Below are 16467 nucleotides of genomic sequence, written 5' to 3'. Positions count from 1 at the left end.
CGCTCAGTCATGTCCAACTCTGTGTGACCCCATAGACGGCAGCCCACCAGGCTCCTCTGTCCCTGGGATTCTCTAGGCAAGAATACTGGAGTGGGTTGCCATTTCCTTCTCTGTACTCTGTAGCACAGGGAACTGTATTCGATATCCTGTGATAGACCATAATGGAAAAGAATATGAAAAAGAAAAACTATATGTGTGTGCGTGTGTTTATAACTATACATTTTTCTGTACAGCAGACATTAACACAACATTGTAAATCAACTATACTTCAATAAAAAATTTTTTTAAAAGTCAGATCACGTGTAGCTCCTCTGCTTAGAAATCCACAGCAGTTCCCTGCTTCCTTCAAGGTCAAAGGCAAAGTCCACTGGCCACACTTTAATGCACTATCAAGCTAGCCCTGCAACCCTTCCCTAGCCTCACCCCTCACTCAGCCTGCTCCACCACACTGGTCTCCTTGCTGGTTCTCAAAGTGGGCCAAAGCCTTTCCTGCCTCAGGGCCTTCACACTGCTGTCCATCCTCCTCGGGGGGTTCCTTACTGGAGCCCTTTTTGCATGGATATCTCCTTTTTACTCACATCTCAGCCCAAACGTCAGTTTCTCACAGTCCTCATCTTGCCGAAAGTGTTTCTTCCTACCAGTCACCGTGGCCAGCCCCTTTCCTTCTGATGGGGTCCTCATGCACCTCAGTAGACAGTACACTCTGTGAGCACAGGGAAGCTGGCCATGTGGTTCACCACTGTACCGCACACTGTGCCAGGCATGGTGTCTGGCCCACTGCAGGGGCTCAGGAATGTTCTGTGAGCAAAGATCTGTTCTCCAATCCTCCCTTGACAGGAGAGGAGCTTTCCGCTGTGCAGTTCTAAGGAGGCTTGAGGGACGAAAGGGCATTGCTTTGTCATCCTCTAGGCTGCCAATTTGAGTGAGTCCTGACTCATGAGGGTATGTGTGTTCTTGGGGGGCAATTGCATGTAGACAGTGGGCCACGTGGAAGGGAAGAACCGGAGGAGAAGAAGCAAGACTCCCTTCCTAGCCTTCAGAACCTTGAGATTGTGCAGCCAGAAGCAATTGTGATCATCTCATCCAGTTTCTATACGTCCCTTCCAGTTCTCCGATTCTAGAACTTTCTAAAGAGACCATATCCACCACAACGAAATGGGGAGACCAAGGCCCTGAGCAGGGAGGCTTCCTCCTGACATCACATGGCTGAGCTGTCCGGGCAGAGCTGGGAGACCAAAACCCTTCCAACAACCCTCAGGCTACATCTCTGGTTCCTGGAAAATCCAGACACCAGGCTCAGGGTTAGTGTTGGCCTGGGGCCCTGCCTGTCTCAGCCCAGTCCACGAGCAAGCTCTGTGTGCCGGCTGTGCTCTGTGAGGGCGGCTGCAAGGTCCCCACGATGGCCAGGCCCCTAGATACTGGACAGAGTAGATGGCCAGGTGGCTGATGAGCCCCCAGTGGGAGAAGGGCAGCGAGGACAGGACTCCATGGGACTGGGGGGCTGAGAGTGCTCCAGGCCTCGCCCCTTCCTGCCTAGGTGGGTAGGAGCTTAGGCCTCCCTCCTCCAGGCCACTGTGCCAAAGAAACCTGGGAACAGGCTTCCCCCACCTCCAGCCCAGCTAATGGGAACCAGATGGCAGGATGTTTAGTCAGCGCCTGGGGAGCGGCGCGAACAGGGGAAATGGGTTGGGGGCCAGGATTCCAGAATCCATCCCCAGGCAGGGGGAGGGTCAGAGCCGGGGCTCCCACCAGTCCATCCATCTCCAGGGGCCCATCTGGGTCCTACCACGTCCTCAAGCAATGCCCAGATTGGGAGGCAGGAGACCCGGTCTCCGGCATCAGACTTGGGCCAACCCTATCCCCTCTCAGTTCCTTCTCTGTACTGAGCGGGGAGGGATTGGGCTCAGTGGTCCAGGATCCCTGGGCAAACCCTGGTCTCCTGTGCCTACATTCTCCCCATCCCCCAGATTCAGCAAAACATTAGCCCAGGATATCCTGTGTCACCTATGAGCACACAAGCAGATGATGGCTTCATCTTTGGCTCCCAGGGCGCTTGATCACAATCCCCAGACTGTCTCTGTCTCATGGTCCCAAATTCAGTTCTTAACCCAGAGCCCCGGATAGGATGGCAGACCCTGTGTGGCTCACGTAGGACTGTTAGGGGGCCCAAGGGCTCTGGGAAGGCAGTGACTGCTGTGTCCTCACCACATCTGGCACTCGGGACTCAGGCTGTTCCCCAGGCACAAAGGAAGACTCACTTGTAGGGGGAAATCTGTGCCCTCTGCCCCATGCTAGGTCTCACACATTCCTCCCTGGCCCCGGACAGATACCTTGAACCCCAGATGACTACAGGCCACTCCTCCACAAGCCTTCCTGGCCCTGTTCCTCACTCCTCCCCCTCTCCCCTCCACCCAAGCCTTGCCCACAATTAACTCATTTTTTAAGATCGCTTCCAAACATAAGTCAATGCTGGACAGAGCTGTAGGAAAAGCTTCCTCAAGGCTGGCCCCAAAGAGCCATGTGGTGAGACCCAGCCGCTTTGCCAGCCCCCGCCTGCTGCCACAGCTGGGCCTAGAGCTGGGGCCCTCTGAGGGCGGGCCAGGGAGCTGTGGTCAAGACACCCCTTCTTTTCCCCTGCTCTCAAACCCCATCCCGACCCAGAGGGACCCATCTGCCTGATGTCAGCAGTCCCAGTGGGACCTGGAAACTGTTAGCCAAGAAGTCTGTGAGGACCTGTGAGATGGCCTCACCCAGGCGGCTGCCAGGTTGCCCCAGGCCAAGGGTTACTGAAGAACCTGGCTGCCCTGGTCCACACACACTCCCATGTTGGGGTGAGGGCATGGAGGGGGCCTGCAGGGTATATGTATACCCACCCTCCATTTTACAGAGGAAGAGGTGGAAGCCTGGAGGAAAGGGAACTGCCGAGAGGTGGGGGGCACTGGGGCCCCATCCCAGCTCTGCCCACGGGTTCTGTCTCCCCTGGAATTGGGAGGCCTCAGCATTGGCAACTGCATTAGAGTGGCTGGAGCCACCATGGTTTGGGTGGCCTGAGAATCTGCCCTGGCTCCCAAGGACGTTGGAGGCCCTGGGGTGTGTTGTTGGCTCTCAAGGCCCGGACCCTCTCTTTTCCCAGCCACTAAGGTAGGACCTGGAAGCCCGAGGTGGGCAGCCCCGTCTGTGGTGGGCCTCACAGGTCCCCCTGTGTACAGAGACAGAAGCCCTATTCACGGGGGCCACTGGGTCAGGGCCAGTGGAGAATGAATGCAGGCTTCTCAGAAAAGGAGCGAGAGTGCTCAGGTCCAAGGAAAAAAAAAAAATCAATCTCTCTTTCTCCTCAGATGAGAGCAGTGGATTTTGTGAGAAGCGGGGGGCCAGGCCTGGGGAGGCATTTATTGGGGGACAGCCTTCCTGGAGGAGGGCTGGGCCAGGTAGGGGAGGCTCGAAGCACTGTAGCTCTGGGAGCCAGACTGTCGCCTACTGCCCCACTGGTGTTCCATCCTTCCCAGCCTTTCATCTCTTTTGCCAGCTCCAGCGACCATGAAGAGGGTGCTACTCCCCGTCCTGGCTCTCTGGGTGGGGTGCTGCCCTGGAGGGGCCTTGGCCAAGCAAGTCCTTGGCCCGAGAGGGCCCGGGGTTCGGCCAACCCCCACAGGGCTGCCCACCCTGCAGCCGCCGCCACCCAGCGCATCTGAGCCCCCAGACGGTGAGTAAGTGGCACTAGCAGGGAGGCTGGCGTGATGGCACTCTCCCCAACTACCGGGACCCCCACCTCCAGGGCTGGTGCAGAGGGAGAGCAAGCAGATTCACCCTGAGGCTGCCCACCTCATGACCCCCCATGAGTGTTCCATGCAGGGCCACAAGGGACCCATGAGCCTCAGGGAATCCATTCCTGGAGGGCAAGGGGGCATGGTGGACTCTGAGAGGCCCTTGTGCTGATTGCCCATGGTGGGGACAAGGGAGAGAAGACACCCCCTTGCCAAGAGAGGCTGCTGCAGCTGGATCTGGAAGAATGGACCCAGGTTTGCTGGTTGGAGAGTACAGTTGGCTGCCCTAATGCCTACCAAGGGGACCAGGAGAAGTGTGGGAGGCCAGAAGCGGAGGCCCCGCCCAGGCCCAAGGGTGGGATGGGAGGGGCCCGTGAGGGGACCCAGTCCCCTACCCACTGCAGACAGCAGGACTTGCAGGACAGGCCCATGGTCAGTGCTGGTTGAGGAGGGGCTACCATGCCGTGAGGGGCTTCCCCGGGTTGCTCAGCAGTAAAGAATTCACCTGTAATGCAGGAGACCTGGGTTCGATCCCTGGGTGGGGAAGATCCCCCTGGAGAAGGGCATGGCAACCAACACCAGTATTCTGGCCTGGAGAATTCTATGGACAGAGGAGCCTGGCGGGCTAGAGTGCATGGGGTCACACAGAGTTGGACACGACTGAGGGACTAAGCATGCACCATGCAGTGGAGGGGAGGCCTGGGTTGGGAGACTATTATCCCTATTTTGCAATGGCTGACAGCCCCTCAGAGTGGCCTGTAGGCTCTCCTCACCCTCAACACCTCCTCTCCCAGTAGGCACTGGGGCCTCCACCTCCAGGAGCAAACTGTGCCATGTGGCAGCGACCCTTCATCTTCCCAGACGGGATCCCTACCCTTCCCTGCCCAGGAAGAAGCCACAGGGAACTGGAGACACAGGAGCAGGCCCCACCTCTCTGCATAGGGCAACTGAAGGTCTCCTGGGCCCACAGTCATAAGCCAAGGACCTGCTGGTGCCTTGTCCCTGAAGGATCCCTGGGAGTTCTGAGAAGCAGGCAGGGTGACACAGCCTGCTTATCACATTGAGAACCTCTCTCCTAATCGGAGTCCCCCACTCTGGCACCGTGAAAATGCAGGTTGGAGATCAGGGAATCTCTGACACTTGGTGGCTTTGGGTTGGTGACAGAAGGCCAAGAGCTCCTGAGGAGAGGAAAAAAAGGCAGAAGTGAGGCCTGGGGAAATACAGGAGAGAGACAGGCAGGCCAACGGCTTATCTCCCTCCTCGGGAAGGAGGTGCTGCCTCCCAGGCACACAGGGGTCCCAGCCACCCCACCCCAAACTGGCTCCTTCTGCAGGTCAAGTGCGACCCATGCTCACGAACGGGAGCCTGGACAGGCCTGACCACGGGCAGCTGGACAGGCCACCGCTGCGGCCCACCTCCAAGGAGAGAGCCCCCAGAGCCTCCACCCAGCCCACAGTCCCTCGCTGGAAGGTCCTCGCCAGACCCAGGCTGACCCAGAGGAGGTTGACACAGCAAGCAACCTGGGAGAACAAACAGAGCCACAACCATGGGGCCAGCACCATGCAGGTCCACCCCCAGGCCACAGATATAGCCAGGCCTGGGGTGGCAAGAACCCCCCAAGCCCAAGAGGGTGCCATGGTTGCCAAGAAGGGCCAGGGTAGGCAGGTCGGAGGCCGGGAAACCAAGAAAAGGAGCCCAAAACCCCAGAGGTCCCCCAAAGGTGAGGACTGGCTTCAGACACATAGCCCAATCACACTGACACCCCCACCCACTGAGACCCCCCACCTGCTCTCAGAGTGCCCAAGCTGAGTGCCCCCATCTGCAAGGCAAGAGGGTAACCCTCTCCAGGCAGATCTTCTACCCCAGCCTTAGGGCCCCAATTTGGGCCTTTGCCCTTGGTGCTGAGGGCAGGAGGCCCAATGGCCTGTTTTTCTGGTACAGCTGGCTGAGTCACTAGCAGGTCTGGGGAGCCCCGGGAAAGACCTTGCTCCTCAGTGGGGCCTTGTTGCCATGTGAGCAGGCTGAGGCCTCTTCTCTTATCCTCCAGGGGCCCCCCAGCAACCCAGGCCAGCAGGCTGGTGTAAGAAGGATCATAGCCGAGGCGAAGGGGGCAGCAACACCTCGGAGACCACAGGTCATGGGTGGAAAAGAGCTGGAAGCAGGCGAGGGCAGAGCCCTGGGCCTATAGGCCCAGGCACTGTGAAGTGGATCATGCCCTCCCTGCCAGCTTCCTGCCTCCTGGCCCAGGCGGCCATTGCCTGCAGCAATGTCAAGATGAAACGTGTCCCTGCCCTGTCCGACCCTGCCCTGACCACGCTTTACTTGGCAGGTGGGTGGGCCCGCTTTCCCACACCTACTCCCATGGCAGGGATAGAAGGACATACACCTAGGTGTCCACCGCAGTTGGTCTTTGGTCCCCATGGCTGCCACCCCGCCACGCCTGGGGACGACTCACCACCCCTCTGACCTGAGAGGCTCTGACTGTGTCAATCAGAAGAGCCAGCTCCTTCAAGGAGTCTGTAACTGCGGCCTCTGGCCTGTGTGGAGGAGGTACGGAGTGGCAGAGTGGCGGGGGATGGAGGAGCCGGGAAAATGGCTGCCTTGTGTGTGTGCAGAGAACGAAATTGCCAAGATCCCAGCCCACACGTTCCTGGGACTACCCAACCTGGAGTGGCTCGACTTGAGCAAGAATAAGCTGGATGCCCTTGGCCTGCACCCCCACGCCTTCAAGGTACACAGCAGCCCCTCATCTTGGTCTCCTAGGGGGGCCAGTGCCAGGGGCATCAGTGATTTAGGGTGACATGGTCCATAGCCGGGAGCATGGAGGCCAACACAGATCCTGAGGTCCCCAAGGGACCAGCACTCTTGGGAGAACCTGAGTAGAGTTCTAGAAATCTCCAGACAAGCCTGGTCCAAGAGGGAACCAGGAAGCCATGATGCAACCCAACCAGGGTGTCTGTGGGAAGGACGAGCCTAAGGCCACACCTGGAAGGCCCAGCCCCAGCCAGTGGCACCCCAGTCTTTTAGCTTGGTCTTCTCCTCTAACCTCCTAGAATCTGACGCGGCTGAAGCGGCTGAACTTGGATGGGAACTTGCTGTCCACGGTGCCAGCCTTGCCCACCTCCCTGCAGGAGCTCAAACTCAATGACAACCTTCTTCAGGGCCTGGAGTACAGCAGCTTCCGGGGTGTGAACAGGCCCCAGGGGGAGGGGCCAGGGGGAGGGGCCAAGCAGAGGCTCCACCCAAGGCAGCCTCCCGGGGGACGGATGGGGAGCACCAACCCAGAAAGGTGGCCCTGGCCTCCAGGGCCAGGGGGGTGTCTCTGGAGCTAAGGTGGGCAGCTCCCAGCCAGCCTTCTGAGCTCGGCAGTCAGTTCACCTGTCCCCTCGGCCTGCTGCCACAGGTCTCAGCCAGCTGCTGACACTGGAGGTAGAAGGGAACCGGCTACATGACGGAAACATCTCCCCCCTAGCCTTCCAGCCCCTGCGCAGCCTGCTGTACCTGAGGCTGGACCGGAACCAGCTTCGGACCATCCCGCCCGGCCTGCCAGCCTCCCTGCAGGTAACTACGAGCCCTGAGGCCACGAGAGGCAAAGGGAAGTGAAGTCACTCAGTTGAGTCTGACTCTTTGCAACCCCAGAGACTGTGGCCCACCAGGCTTCTCCATCCATGGAATTTTCTAGGCAAAGAGTACTGGAGTGGGTTGCCATTTCCTTCTCCAGGGAATCTTCCCAACCCAGGGATCGAACCTGGGTCTCCTGCATTATAGGAAGATGCTTTACTGTCTGAGCCACCAGAGAATCCCTGGAAGTGAGAGTCACTCAGTCGTGTCCAAATCTTTGCGACCCCATGGATTATAGACTCCATGGACTTCTCCAGGCAAGAATACTGGACTGGGTAGCCTTTTTCTTCTCCAGGGGATCTTCCCAACCCAGGGATCGAACCCAGGTCTCCCACATTGCAAGTTGATTCTTTACCAACTGAGCCACAAGGGTAAAGCTGTGGCCAAAAGACTGGAGTGTCTGCCCACAACAGCTGAGCCAGCTGCCTGTGGGGGCAATTTTGATGCTAAACCCACAAGGCCTCAGCACCAAAGGGCCTTTCCTCCGCCTGATGAAACCTTCCTGGAGTCCAAAATTGAGCCTTGAGGACCATTGTGGACCTGCCAGGTGTCCCTGAACAAGGCTCATGCCCTCTCTGGGCCTCATGATCCCTGGTGCTTGGAATGCCCTCTGAGCCTGTGTCTTGCGGGACTCTGAAGAGTCATGGTACAGCTTGCAGGTGTCAACTGGGATCTTTTGTACAGCTGGCCACATCCCTGAGAGGGGCAGAGACAGTGGGATCTAGTGGAAGGGGGCAAGGAGCTGGGCTAGGCCACCACTGAGTGGTGGGTGGACTGCTTACCCTGAACCCTGGCCCTAGGAGCTGCACTTGGGCACAAATGTCATCGAGGAGGTTAGAGAGGGCACACTGAACCACAGCCACAGCCTCAGCGTGCTGGTTCTCAGCAACAACCGGCTCCAGGAGGACCGACTGGCACCCCGTGCTTGGATCAATCTTCCGTGAGTACTGTGGTAGCCCTGGCACTGGCCAAGTTCTGCCCCCATGAGCACAGAGATAGAGGATGCTCACAAAGGAAGCAGAGAGTTATGAGGGAAGGCAGAGAGACTTCACGGGGCCTGGTGGGTCACCTGGGTCACCTGGGTCCTTGCCCAGGGTTCAGGGTGGCCTGGGCCCTCAGTCACCACCTGCTCCTCCAAGATTTCCGTCTGGCCTTCCCACCTGACAGAACTCCCAAGGCCACAAAATCCCTCCTCTGCCCGTGCCCAGAGGGAGGGCAGTCTAGGTGCTGCAAGCTGTCCCCATGCTGGGTTTAGCTAGGAAGCAATGGGGGCAGGAAGGGGCATGGAAGAGATGGCAGCCACAGGAAAAAGGCCTGTGACCTTCCTGGGGCAGCCATAAGTAAGTACCACAAGGAGGGTAGCTTAAAACAACAAAGAGCTCTGTTCTTGTAGTTCTGGAGGTCAGAGATCCAAAATCAAGGTGTGGCAGGGCCGTGTTCCCTCCAGGGTAGGATCTCTTCTGCCTCTTCCAGTTTCAGGGGGCTCCAGGTGCCACTTGGCTTGTGGCCGCATCACTGCAGTCTCTGCATTTTTCACCTGGCTTCCCCTCTGTGTCTGTCTCTCCTCTTCTGTCTTATAAGACCACCTCCCATTGTATTTCCTGCCCATCGTAAAGCAGGATAATATCATCCCAAGATCCTTCACTCACTCACATCTACAAAGACCTTTTAGCCAAATCAGGTCACATACACGGGTTCTGGGAAGCCATATCTTTGGAGGACACTAGTCACCCCACTATAGGAAGAAGGGTCCAGGATGAGTCCCTATGATCTCATTTGGATGGCTGAGTCAGGTCACCAGCAGGAGGGGCTGGGGAACAGACAGGGCCTTTACAGGCACTGCCTAAAGAGTCAGGATGTGACCCCAGGACTGGCCAAAGGGCTGGGGAGGGACAATCCTTGGGGTCTGAAGACAACAGAGGCAGGGCAGGGGTGGGGTGAGGGAGGGGTTGAGAGTCCGGACCGCCATTTCAGGGACCAGAGCCTCCCGCCCTGCACCCTCGTGTTCCAGGAAAAAGTTACTAGGACGTTTGGGTTTAATTATTCCTTTTTCCTCTCCCCCTCTTGCCAAGGGGGCAAAGGAAAGCAGACAGCAGCCTAGGGAGGGGCCGCCCAGCCGTGTTCTACTCCTGCCACGGGGCCTGGGCAGGGGGCTGGCGGCCAGTCAAGCCTAGGCTGGCGCTGGCCAGTTTTTCTCCGGCTGGTAGACAGAGAGGGGGCTGCTGGCTCGGCAGGCTTAGGAGGCACCAGTGACCCACCTGCTTTGGATGGAGGATGGCATCCACCCCAAGGCCAAAGAGCTGACCCCACCCACAGGGGCTGGGTGAGGGGGGATATCAGTGAGAGAAGCCATTTGCCTTGCCCCAATCTGTTCCAGAAGCATCACCACCCTGTGCTCCTATTTTCCCTCCCCATCAGTCTTCAGCTTGCCTTCAGCCTGGGTAGGGCCAAGAGGTCGAGAAAGTGCAGCGTGGGGACTACCAGGGAGATAGCTCTTGGCCCAGACCACTGGCCCCTCCGCTCGGGCTTAGGAGGGAGGGAAAGGAAAGGGAAAGGAAAGGGTCTTCCATCTCTGCCCCAAGGGCCAGCCTCACTAGCTCTGCAGTGAGCAAGGGAGGACCCCGTAGACCTTTTCCCAGCCTTCGTGGACAGAGGGCACACAAGCCAGACAGGGCCTGGCCCTCCCCAGCTGTTGGGAGACTTGGTGGCAGCTGCCATCTTGAAGCAAGTCCCCACCCTCCTCTGGGGCTTGGACCAGGGGCCACCGACTATAGCTCCCCTACTGCACCCCAGGAAGCTGGAGGCCCTCGACCTGTCCTACAACCAGCTGGTGCACGTGCCCTCCTTCCTGCCCCGGGGCCTTCGCCACCTGACACTGCACCACAACCGCATTGAGCGCATCCCCGGCTACGTGTTCGCGCACATGAAGCCCGGCCTGGAGACCCTGCACCTGGCCCATAACAGCCTGCGCGAGGACGGCATCGACAGCGTGTCCTTCCTGGGCCTGCAGGCCTCCCTGGCTGAGCTGATCCTAGACCACAACCAGCTGCAGGCCGTCCCAAGAGGTCTCCTGGGCCTCCGGGCGCTGCAGGTGCTGCGTCTGAGCCACAACAAGATCAGGTAGGGCTGCATCCCGCTGTTCCCTCACCCCACCCCGCCCTGGCCTGTCCCCACCTCCAGTCCGGGAGGGAGGCAGCTCCACTGAGACCCAGAGACCCCGCCTGGCAGGCTGGCCAGATGTTCTGGCCTGTGGACTCATCACCCAGGGGCCCCAGAGGCCGGCGGCAGGACTGTGGGGTCATCCTTCCCTGCTTCCATGGGCCCATCTTGATTGCTGTGATTGGAGGCCATGCCCAGAGGCTGGTAGAAGAATCTGGGCCAGGGGAGGGCAGGAGAAGTTCGGAGCCCCAAGTAGCCAGGTGACCCTTCACCCTGGGCCTGGTGTCTGTGCCTTGGTGTCCCCACCATCCACTGTGGGGCCATGCTTTCTTTCCTCTACCTGATGCCTGACTCTCCTTTCTTGGGTCTCGGCTCCTCCTGCAACCCCTCCTCCACAGACACGTGCCCCTGAATTCCATCTGTGACACACGTGTGGCCCAGGACTCCAACCTCATCTCCACGCACCTGGAGAACAACCTTATTGACCGGCGCCGCATCCCACCCACTGCCTTCTCCTGCATCCGGGCCTACCATAGCGTGGTCCTCGAGCCCCAGCAGGGGGAGGGGGAGTCTGCCTAGCCCCACTGACAGCCTTCCCCGCCCCCTTCTCTTGGGGGACTGGAGGTGGCAGGAGCCTAGGCCCAGCTCTGATGGATTGATGCACCACTGAAAGAAAGTTCTAGAAGACCCTGCTGCTTCAGATGTGCCCACATCCCATTGACTGCCGAGGCCCCTTCACTCAGTAGATGGCCCAGCCTGGTACGGTGCTGGTTTGGACCTGAACATAATAAATGAATCTCATTCAAGCCCACTTGCCTCCACCGCCCTCCCTCCTTCCCTCTCTCCTGGATCTCAGCTGCCTGTACACGCTGGCACTCCAGGGTGCATGGAGCCCTCAGAGCCCACATCCTGGACATGGCTTCACCAGCAGGAGGTTAAGAGGGCCTGATTCTAGAATCTTCTCCAAGAGCCTCCCCACCCCCACCCTCCCTGGCCAGGGTCCTGAAGTCCCCTTGCAGCTTGGCCCTAGAGGCCCGGCTCACCTCCACTGTTCAGGGAAGCATCACTACCCTCTTGTCCAGGAAGCGTCTCTGTCCCAGAAGTGGACACACAAAAGAGGTGCTGACTGTCCGCCTGGTAGGGGAGACAGCAGCTAGCTATGAGTGCTCAGCCCCGCCGGGCCCTCCAACTGAGCCCGTTGGAGGTCATTGGAACGGTTCACAGCCCCTGCCCTGGGGCATGGGGAGCTCATGGCAATATGGCGGCCAGAGAGAGAGCATATGACAGGCACTGAGGATGCAGCGCAGCTGCTGGATGTGAAGGAAGAAGTGCCCACTGTCAAGACCTTGCCCTGCCAGCGCCTTGGCCTGGGGTCTGGGCCTGGGAGCTGGAAGTCCTGCATCAGTCCCATTCTGTAGTCAGCCCCCACATGCCTCAGCCCTGAGTTCTGAGCAGAGAAAAGGCCAGACTCTGGCAGGGGGCGGGGAAAGGCCTGGGAAGCTGGCGGAGTGTTTGCTTTGGACTCATCCTTGCATTCCTTTTCCTCTTGGGCCTGGGCCCACAGATATGGCACTTCCTGTTTGGACTGGGTCAGAGGTCAGCAGCCCTTGAGGCACTGGCCCCGTGGGGAGGCCCCCGTTGCTTTCCCAGCTCTCACAACCCCTCCTCCCCAGTCTGGCTGCCTGCCCCTCCAGCCCCTCCAGCTCCAGTTCAGTCAGCCCCTAGTCCCCTCCCCAGACTCAGAGTTCTGGCCCCCCCGCAGGCACAGGAAGTTCAGGCTGGGCAACCCCCACCTCCAACTGCTCTTACCTCCCTACTGAGCAGACCCTCTGGGCTAATTCCACTTCACACAGAGAGTGCTTGGCCCTTGGGGCTTCTGTCAGGTGGACTGAACCAAGCAGGGACTGGGCAATCCTTCTATGACCCTCCTCAGCCCCGAGTGGGTATTCACCATTGAGCTCCCCAGAAGCTGACTCAGAGGCGAGGAGAGGTGTGAGGAAGTCTCCTCGGAGGCTCTTGAGGGGAGAGGAGAATAAGAGTAGGCCCAGAGAGAAGCTGGTATGTGACCAACAATGCAAGACAAGCCAAGGCCCACAGGTGCCCTGGACCCAAGCTGATCAGGAGCTGGAACAGGGCATAGGACTTTTATACCCCCTGTCATCATTAGGTAGGCCTTCCCAGCAAAGGAGGGGGTGACTGGGGCAAAGACCCTCTGTTCAGCTCAGGCAACACCCCTAGAGGGCCAGGATGTCAGGGCCTTCAGTTCTATCCAGGTGGTGTCCGTGGTGGCATGACCCCAAGGAGGGTGACAACCCCAGACAGACCCCAAGCCAGGGGAGCAAGCACAGTGCAGCCAAGACCTGGCGGCAGGACCAAGCCCACCCTGTACCCTCTGTTCACTGGTGCCTGCTGGCAGTGGTGCCCAGTGGTGGGCATGGCCCAGTGAGTAACCCAGGAACACTGGGCATCAGAGGGTTCCTCATGGTCATCACGGTGATGGTGGTGATGACAGGGTAGGGGTGACTATATTCAGGTGGTGAAAAGCAAGGCATTCATCAGTCCCTGGACCAAAGTGGCAGAGGTCTTCCGATGGCAGGGGTACGACTGAGGATGAGACCAGTGGGGACAGTGGGAACCAGGAGCAAACACAGAGGCTAATGGCTGCTAGGAGCAGAGAAGGGGGACAGGGAACCAGGGGGCACTCCTTCCAGGAACCTCAAGGGCCCCACCCCACGTACAATCCCAGAGTCCTGCCCACTGACGTTCTTCCGGCCACCTCTTCCTCCTCCCCAGGGCTCCAATCCAAGGGCCTGCCACCCAGTCCTTCAAGGGGCTTCCCCCAGCGGGTTCCAAGCCTTCCTCCTGCCTCATGGTCTTTAAGAAAGACAGGCTGAGGAAAGGGCGTTAGAGAGTGAGGAGGATAAAGGATGTGACGGGCATGCTGCCCCCGCCAGGCCTGCCTCCCCTGACCCCGACCTGTGAGCAGTGGCACCATGGGGGGCACGCAGGGCCAGTCCAGCAAAGCTGGCTGCCTTGCCCCCGGCCCTGCACCTGCTCTCAGCTACAGCACCTACCAGAGCCTGCTGGCCCCAGGGCAGCAGGCAGATCCAGGGCCCACTCCTGGGGGCTGGCGTCTGCCAAGGGAGGACCCCGCCCTGTTTCATGGCCTTCTGGGGTCTCCCTGGCTTTGCAAGCAGCCGCAGATGCAGCCCTGTGGCACAGTCCCCTGTCCAGCTGCCTCCTCTAGCCACACCCAGAGCGTGCCTCTCTAAAGATAGCTAGATGTGGGCCAGGCCCCCACGAAGCCCCCTTCGAGCCCTGAAATTACAGCCCTAGCGGCCTGGGACACAGAGCCGCTGTGTGATTATGTCTTCAAGGGAAGGTCAAAAAAAGCTCTGGCATAGAGAGTGCCAACTTTCACCGACTACGCCTCAGCCATCAGCGCTGGGAACCTTCCAGAATGTGGAGGTTCGGCCCACTCTAAGGAGTGGGACTGGCCCCCGGCATCCAGCGGGTCCCCTGGGCACGTTACACCTGCTGGCCTTGGAGGCTCCAGAATGCCAAGGAACCAATGAGGTGGGAGGGACTGCTCCTAGTTACTGTGGGCCTGGCCCCTGCCCTGGCCCTGCCCAGCCCATGAGGGTGCAGAGATTTGGGCAGTGTGGATGAGGGCAGTGGATAAAACCAGCAAGCTGAGAGTAATGGCAGGCAAGGCTGTGAACTTGGGGGTGTCAGCTTGGGTGCAGGGGCTGCAGTGCCTAGGAGCCTCGAGGGCCCTCTCCAAGATCTTGGCTGAGTTCTAGGCAAGGTGGCATGTTCAAGAATTAACCCTAATGTATGTGTGTGTCAGGTCCCTGCCTGGCAATGGGGCTTCTATGGGTGATGCCCCCTACTGGGCTGGCTGTGCAAGAACCTTTGGGAGCACTTCAAGGAGGGGCTGGAAAGCAGCCCTGGGACACCACTGGGAGCCACCTCCTCCCAGAAGTCCTCCCTGCGCCCCTCCTCCCAGAAGTCCTCCCTGTGCCCCATCCACTGAGCTCCAGGCCGGTGAGGGGGACCAGTGGAAGTTGAGGCTGACTAACTCAGTGTCCAGGGAAGTGACAGAGATGCAGAAGAGATACCTGAAAAAGGACTGGGAAACCCAGAAAAACAAAGAAGGGGAGTGATTAGCAGTGTCAGAGGGGAGCACCAGCCAGACACAGCAGGGCAGGGAGGCCAGGAAGGCCCTGAAAGGGGGCTGGCTGAGGGCCCCTGAAGGTCAGGGCCAGGCTAATCTCTCCAGACCCTAGAAGCACACAGGATGGGGGCAAGAATCTGGGTGGGCTGGCGCTCAGGCTGGGGCAGGCGCTCTCTGAGCCTCTGGGAGCCTGGCCCACTGGGCCACCTCCCAGGCTACCAGGCTCTGCCCTTTAGGGATGTACAGCAAAGGCAGCTTGAGTGGGCTGTATTCTTGACTCCTGGCACAAGGGCCTTCTAACAAGTGGAGGCTGCTAGGGTATCCTGGCTGAGGGGCAGGGGGCTGCTGGCAGGATCACCCAGTCCTCTTTAGTCCCTTGGGACTAGTGTCCAGATTAGGGCTTTGGGGGCCTGTGCAGTGATGTCCCAGAGGTACAGAGCATGCTGGGTAATGGCCTTAGTTACCCCTGGGCTCCTGCTGGCAGACGCTGGCCTCTGCCTTCTGGCCCACCCGCCCCCACCTCCAGTTCCTCAGCCAGCCCTGTCTGCGCTGGTTCTTGTGGAGCTAAGACAGCTGTGCATCAGCCTCCTCTGAGGGCCCGGGGGCCTCAGGAAATGCCTGCTCTTCCTTCCTGCCTTGACCCCATGCCTGCCCTCCCCTGCCTCCTGCTGCCTCCTCCCAGCCCCAGGAGGCCAGAGGCCAGGAGGCTGTGGCTCTGCTGGCCAGCAGAACGTGCTGTGCTCAGCGGCTGCTTCAACTGGGGGTCCCAGTTGTTCCTCGGCTGCAGAGAAGAGGGAGGGGGTGGGGGAGGCCCAGGACTGAGGTGCAGCCTGGCTGGTCTGGGAGTGGCCCCCAAATTAGAGGGCCAGGCCCAGTGACTCAGTGGGCCTTGGGCCGGGCGTGCAGTTATGGCTTATTGCAGACTGCAAACCACAGACAGAAAAGCCTTCCAGGCGCAAGAACCGTATTTACAGACATATTGCCCCAGACGCACCTCCAGCTGTGGGGAAGAGCTCCAAGGTGCAGGGTGTCACCTCACTGCTGCCCCAAGTTCCCTCCAGGAGCCTGCCTGGCCCACCACTAAGCTTTCCCACCTAACTGCCCTCCTGCTCCCCTATGGTCTTCCTTCTGCCAACAATGTCCCTCTTCTCTACTTGTCTGCTCTAAGTTCTCTCCTCCAGGAAGCCTTCCTGAGTGCCTCTGGCGCTGTGTATGGCCATGGCCTGCCCCAGTCGCCTCCCCGCAGAGCTCAGAGCCCAGCCGTAGAGTCCCCAGAGCAATGCAAGGCTCCACAGAGGGTGGCTGGGGGCACCAGGCCAGGTGGGACCTTACTCAGTAAGCAACTTGGCTCCTTGGGCGGTAGGCATGCCTTGTGCCCTTTTTGTTTGCTTGGTTGTTTGTTTTTTTTTTTCATTTAAAAAAGATTTCAATAACTTTATGGAGCTATATTGCATTGACCAAAATGCTTGTCCAGAGTTTTCTATAATATGTTTTGGAAAGATTCTATAGCATACAATTAATTCACTTATTTAATGTGTACAATGGTTTTTGTTTGGTATCTTCACAAAGGGTCCAACATCATCATAGTCAATTTTAGAACATTTTCCTCAAGTCCTAAAGAAAATTCATACCTTTGGCTGTCGCCACTCTATCCACCACGCCCCCCTAAGAAACCACGAATTTACTTTTTGTCCCTGTCCATGTGCCGATTCTAGACATTTCCTGCAGGCTCATGCATTGTGAGCA

At 58.9% G+C, this 16467-nt stretch overlaps 1 protein-coding gene across 1 annotated transcript; it reads left to right on the top strand.

The window, feature by feature from the left end:
• The first annotated feature begins 5975 nt into the window (after positions 1–5975).
• Positions 5976–11353, top strand: LOC138930773 (extracellular matrix protein 2-like). Its single transcript, XM_070291200.1, has 7 exons — positions 5976–6093; positions 6380–6495; positions 6818–6950; positions 7168–7325; positions 8186–8325; positions 10179–10505; positions 10943–11353. The coding sequence occupies exons 1-7, from the start codon at positions 5976–5978 to the stop codon at positions 11121–11123; spliced, it is 1173 nt and encodes a 390-aa protein (XP_070147301.1). The 3' UTR covers positions 11124–11353.
• Positions 11354–16467: the final 5114 nt, after the last annotated feature.

This window comes from Ovis canadensis, chromosome X (genome assembly GCF_042477335.2).
Source record: "Ovis canadensis isolate MfBH-ARS-UI-01 breed Bighorn chromosome X, ARS-UI_OviCan_v2, whole genome shotgun sequence".
Lineage (NCBI taxonomy): Eukaryota > Metazoa > Chordata > Mammalia > Artiodactyla > Bovidae > Ovis > Ovis canadensis.
This window is presented reverse-complemented; position numbering and strand designations above follow the sequence as displayed.

Excerpts from the sequence above, each read along its gene's own strand:
- LOC138930773 (XM_070291200.1), top strand. The coding sequence starts at position 5,976 with ATGCCCTCCCTGCCAGCTTCCTGCCTCCTGGCCCAGGCGGCCATTGCC. Across the intron at positions 6,094-6,379 it reads GACCACGCTTTACTTGGCAG|AGAACGAAATTGCCAAGATC; the intron begins GTGGGTGGGCCC and ends GTGTGTGTGCAG. Across the intron at positions 6,951-7,167 it reads GGAGTACAGCAGCTTCCGGG|GTCTCAGCCAGCTGCTGACA; the intron begins GTGTGAACAGGC and ends CTGCTGCCACAG.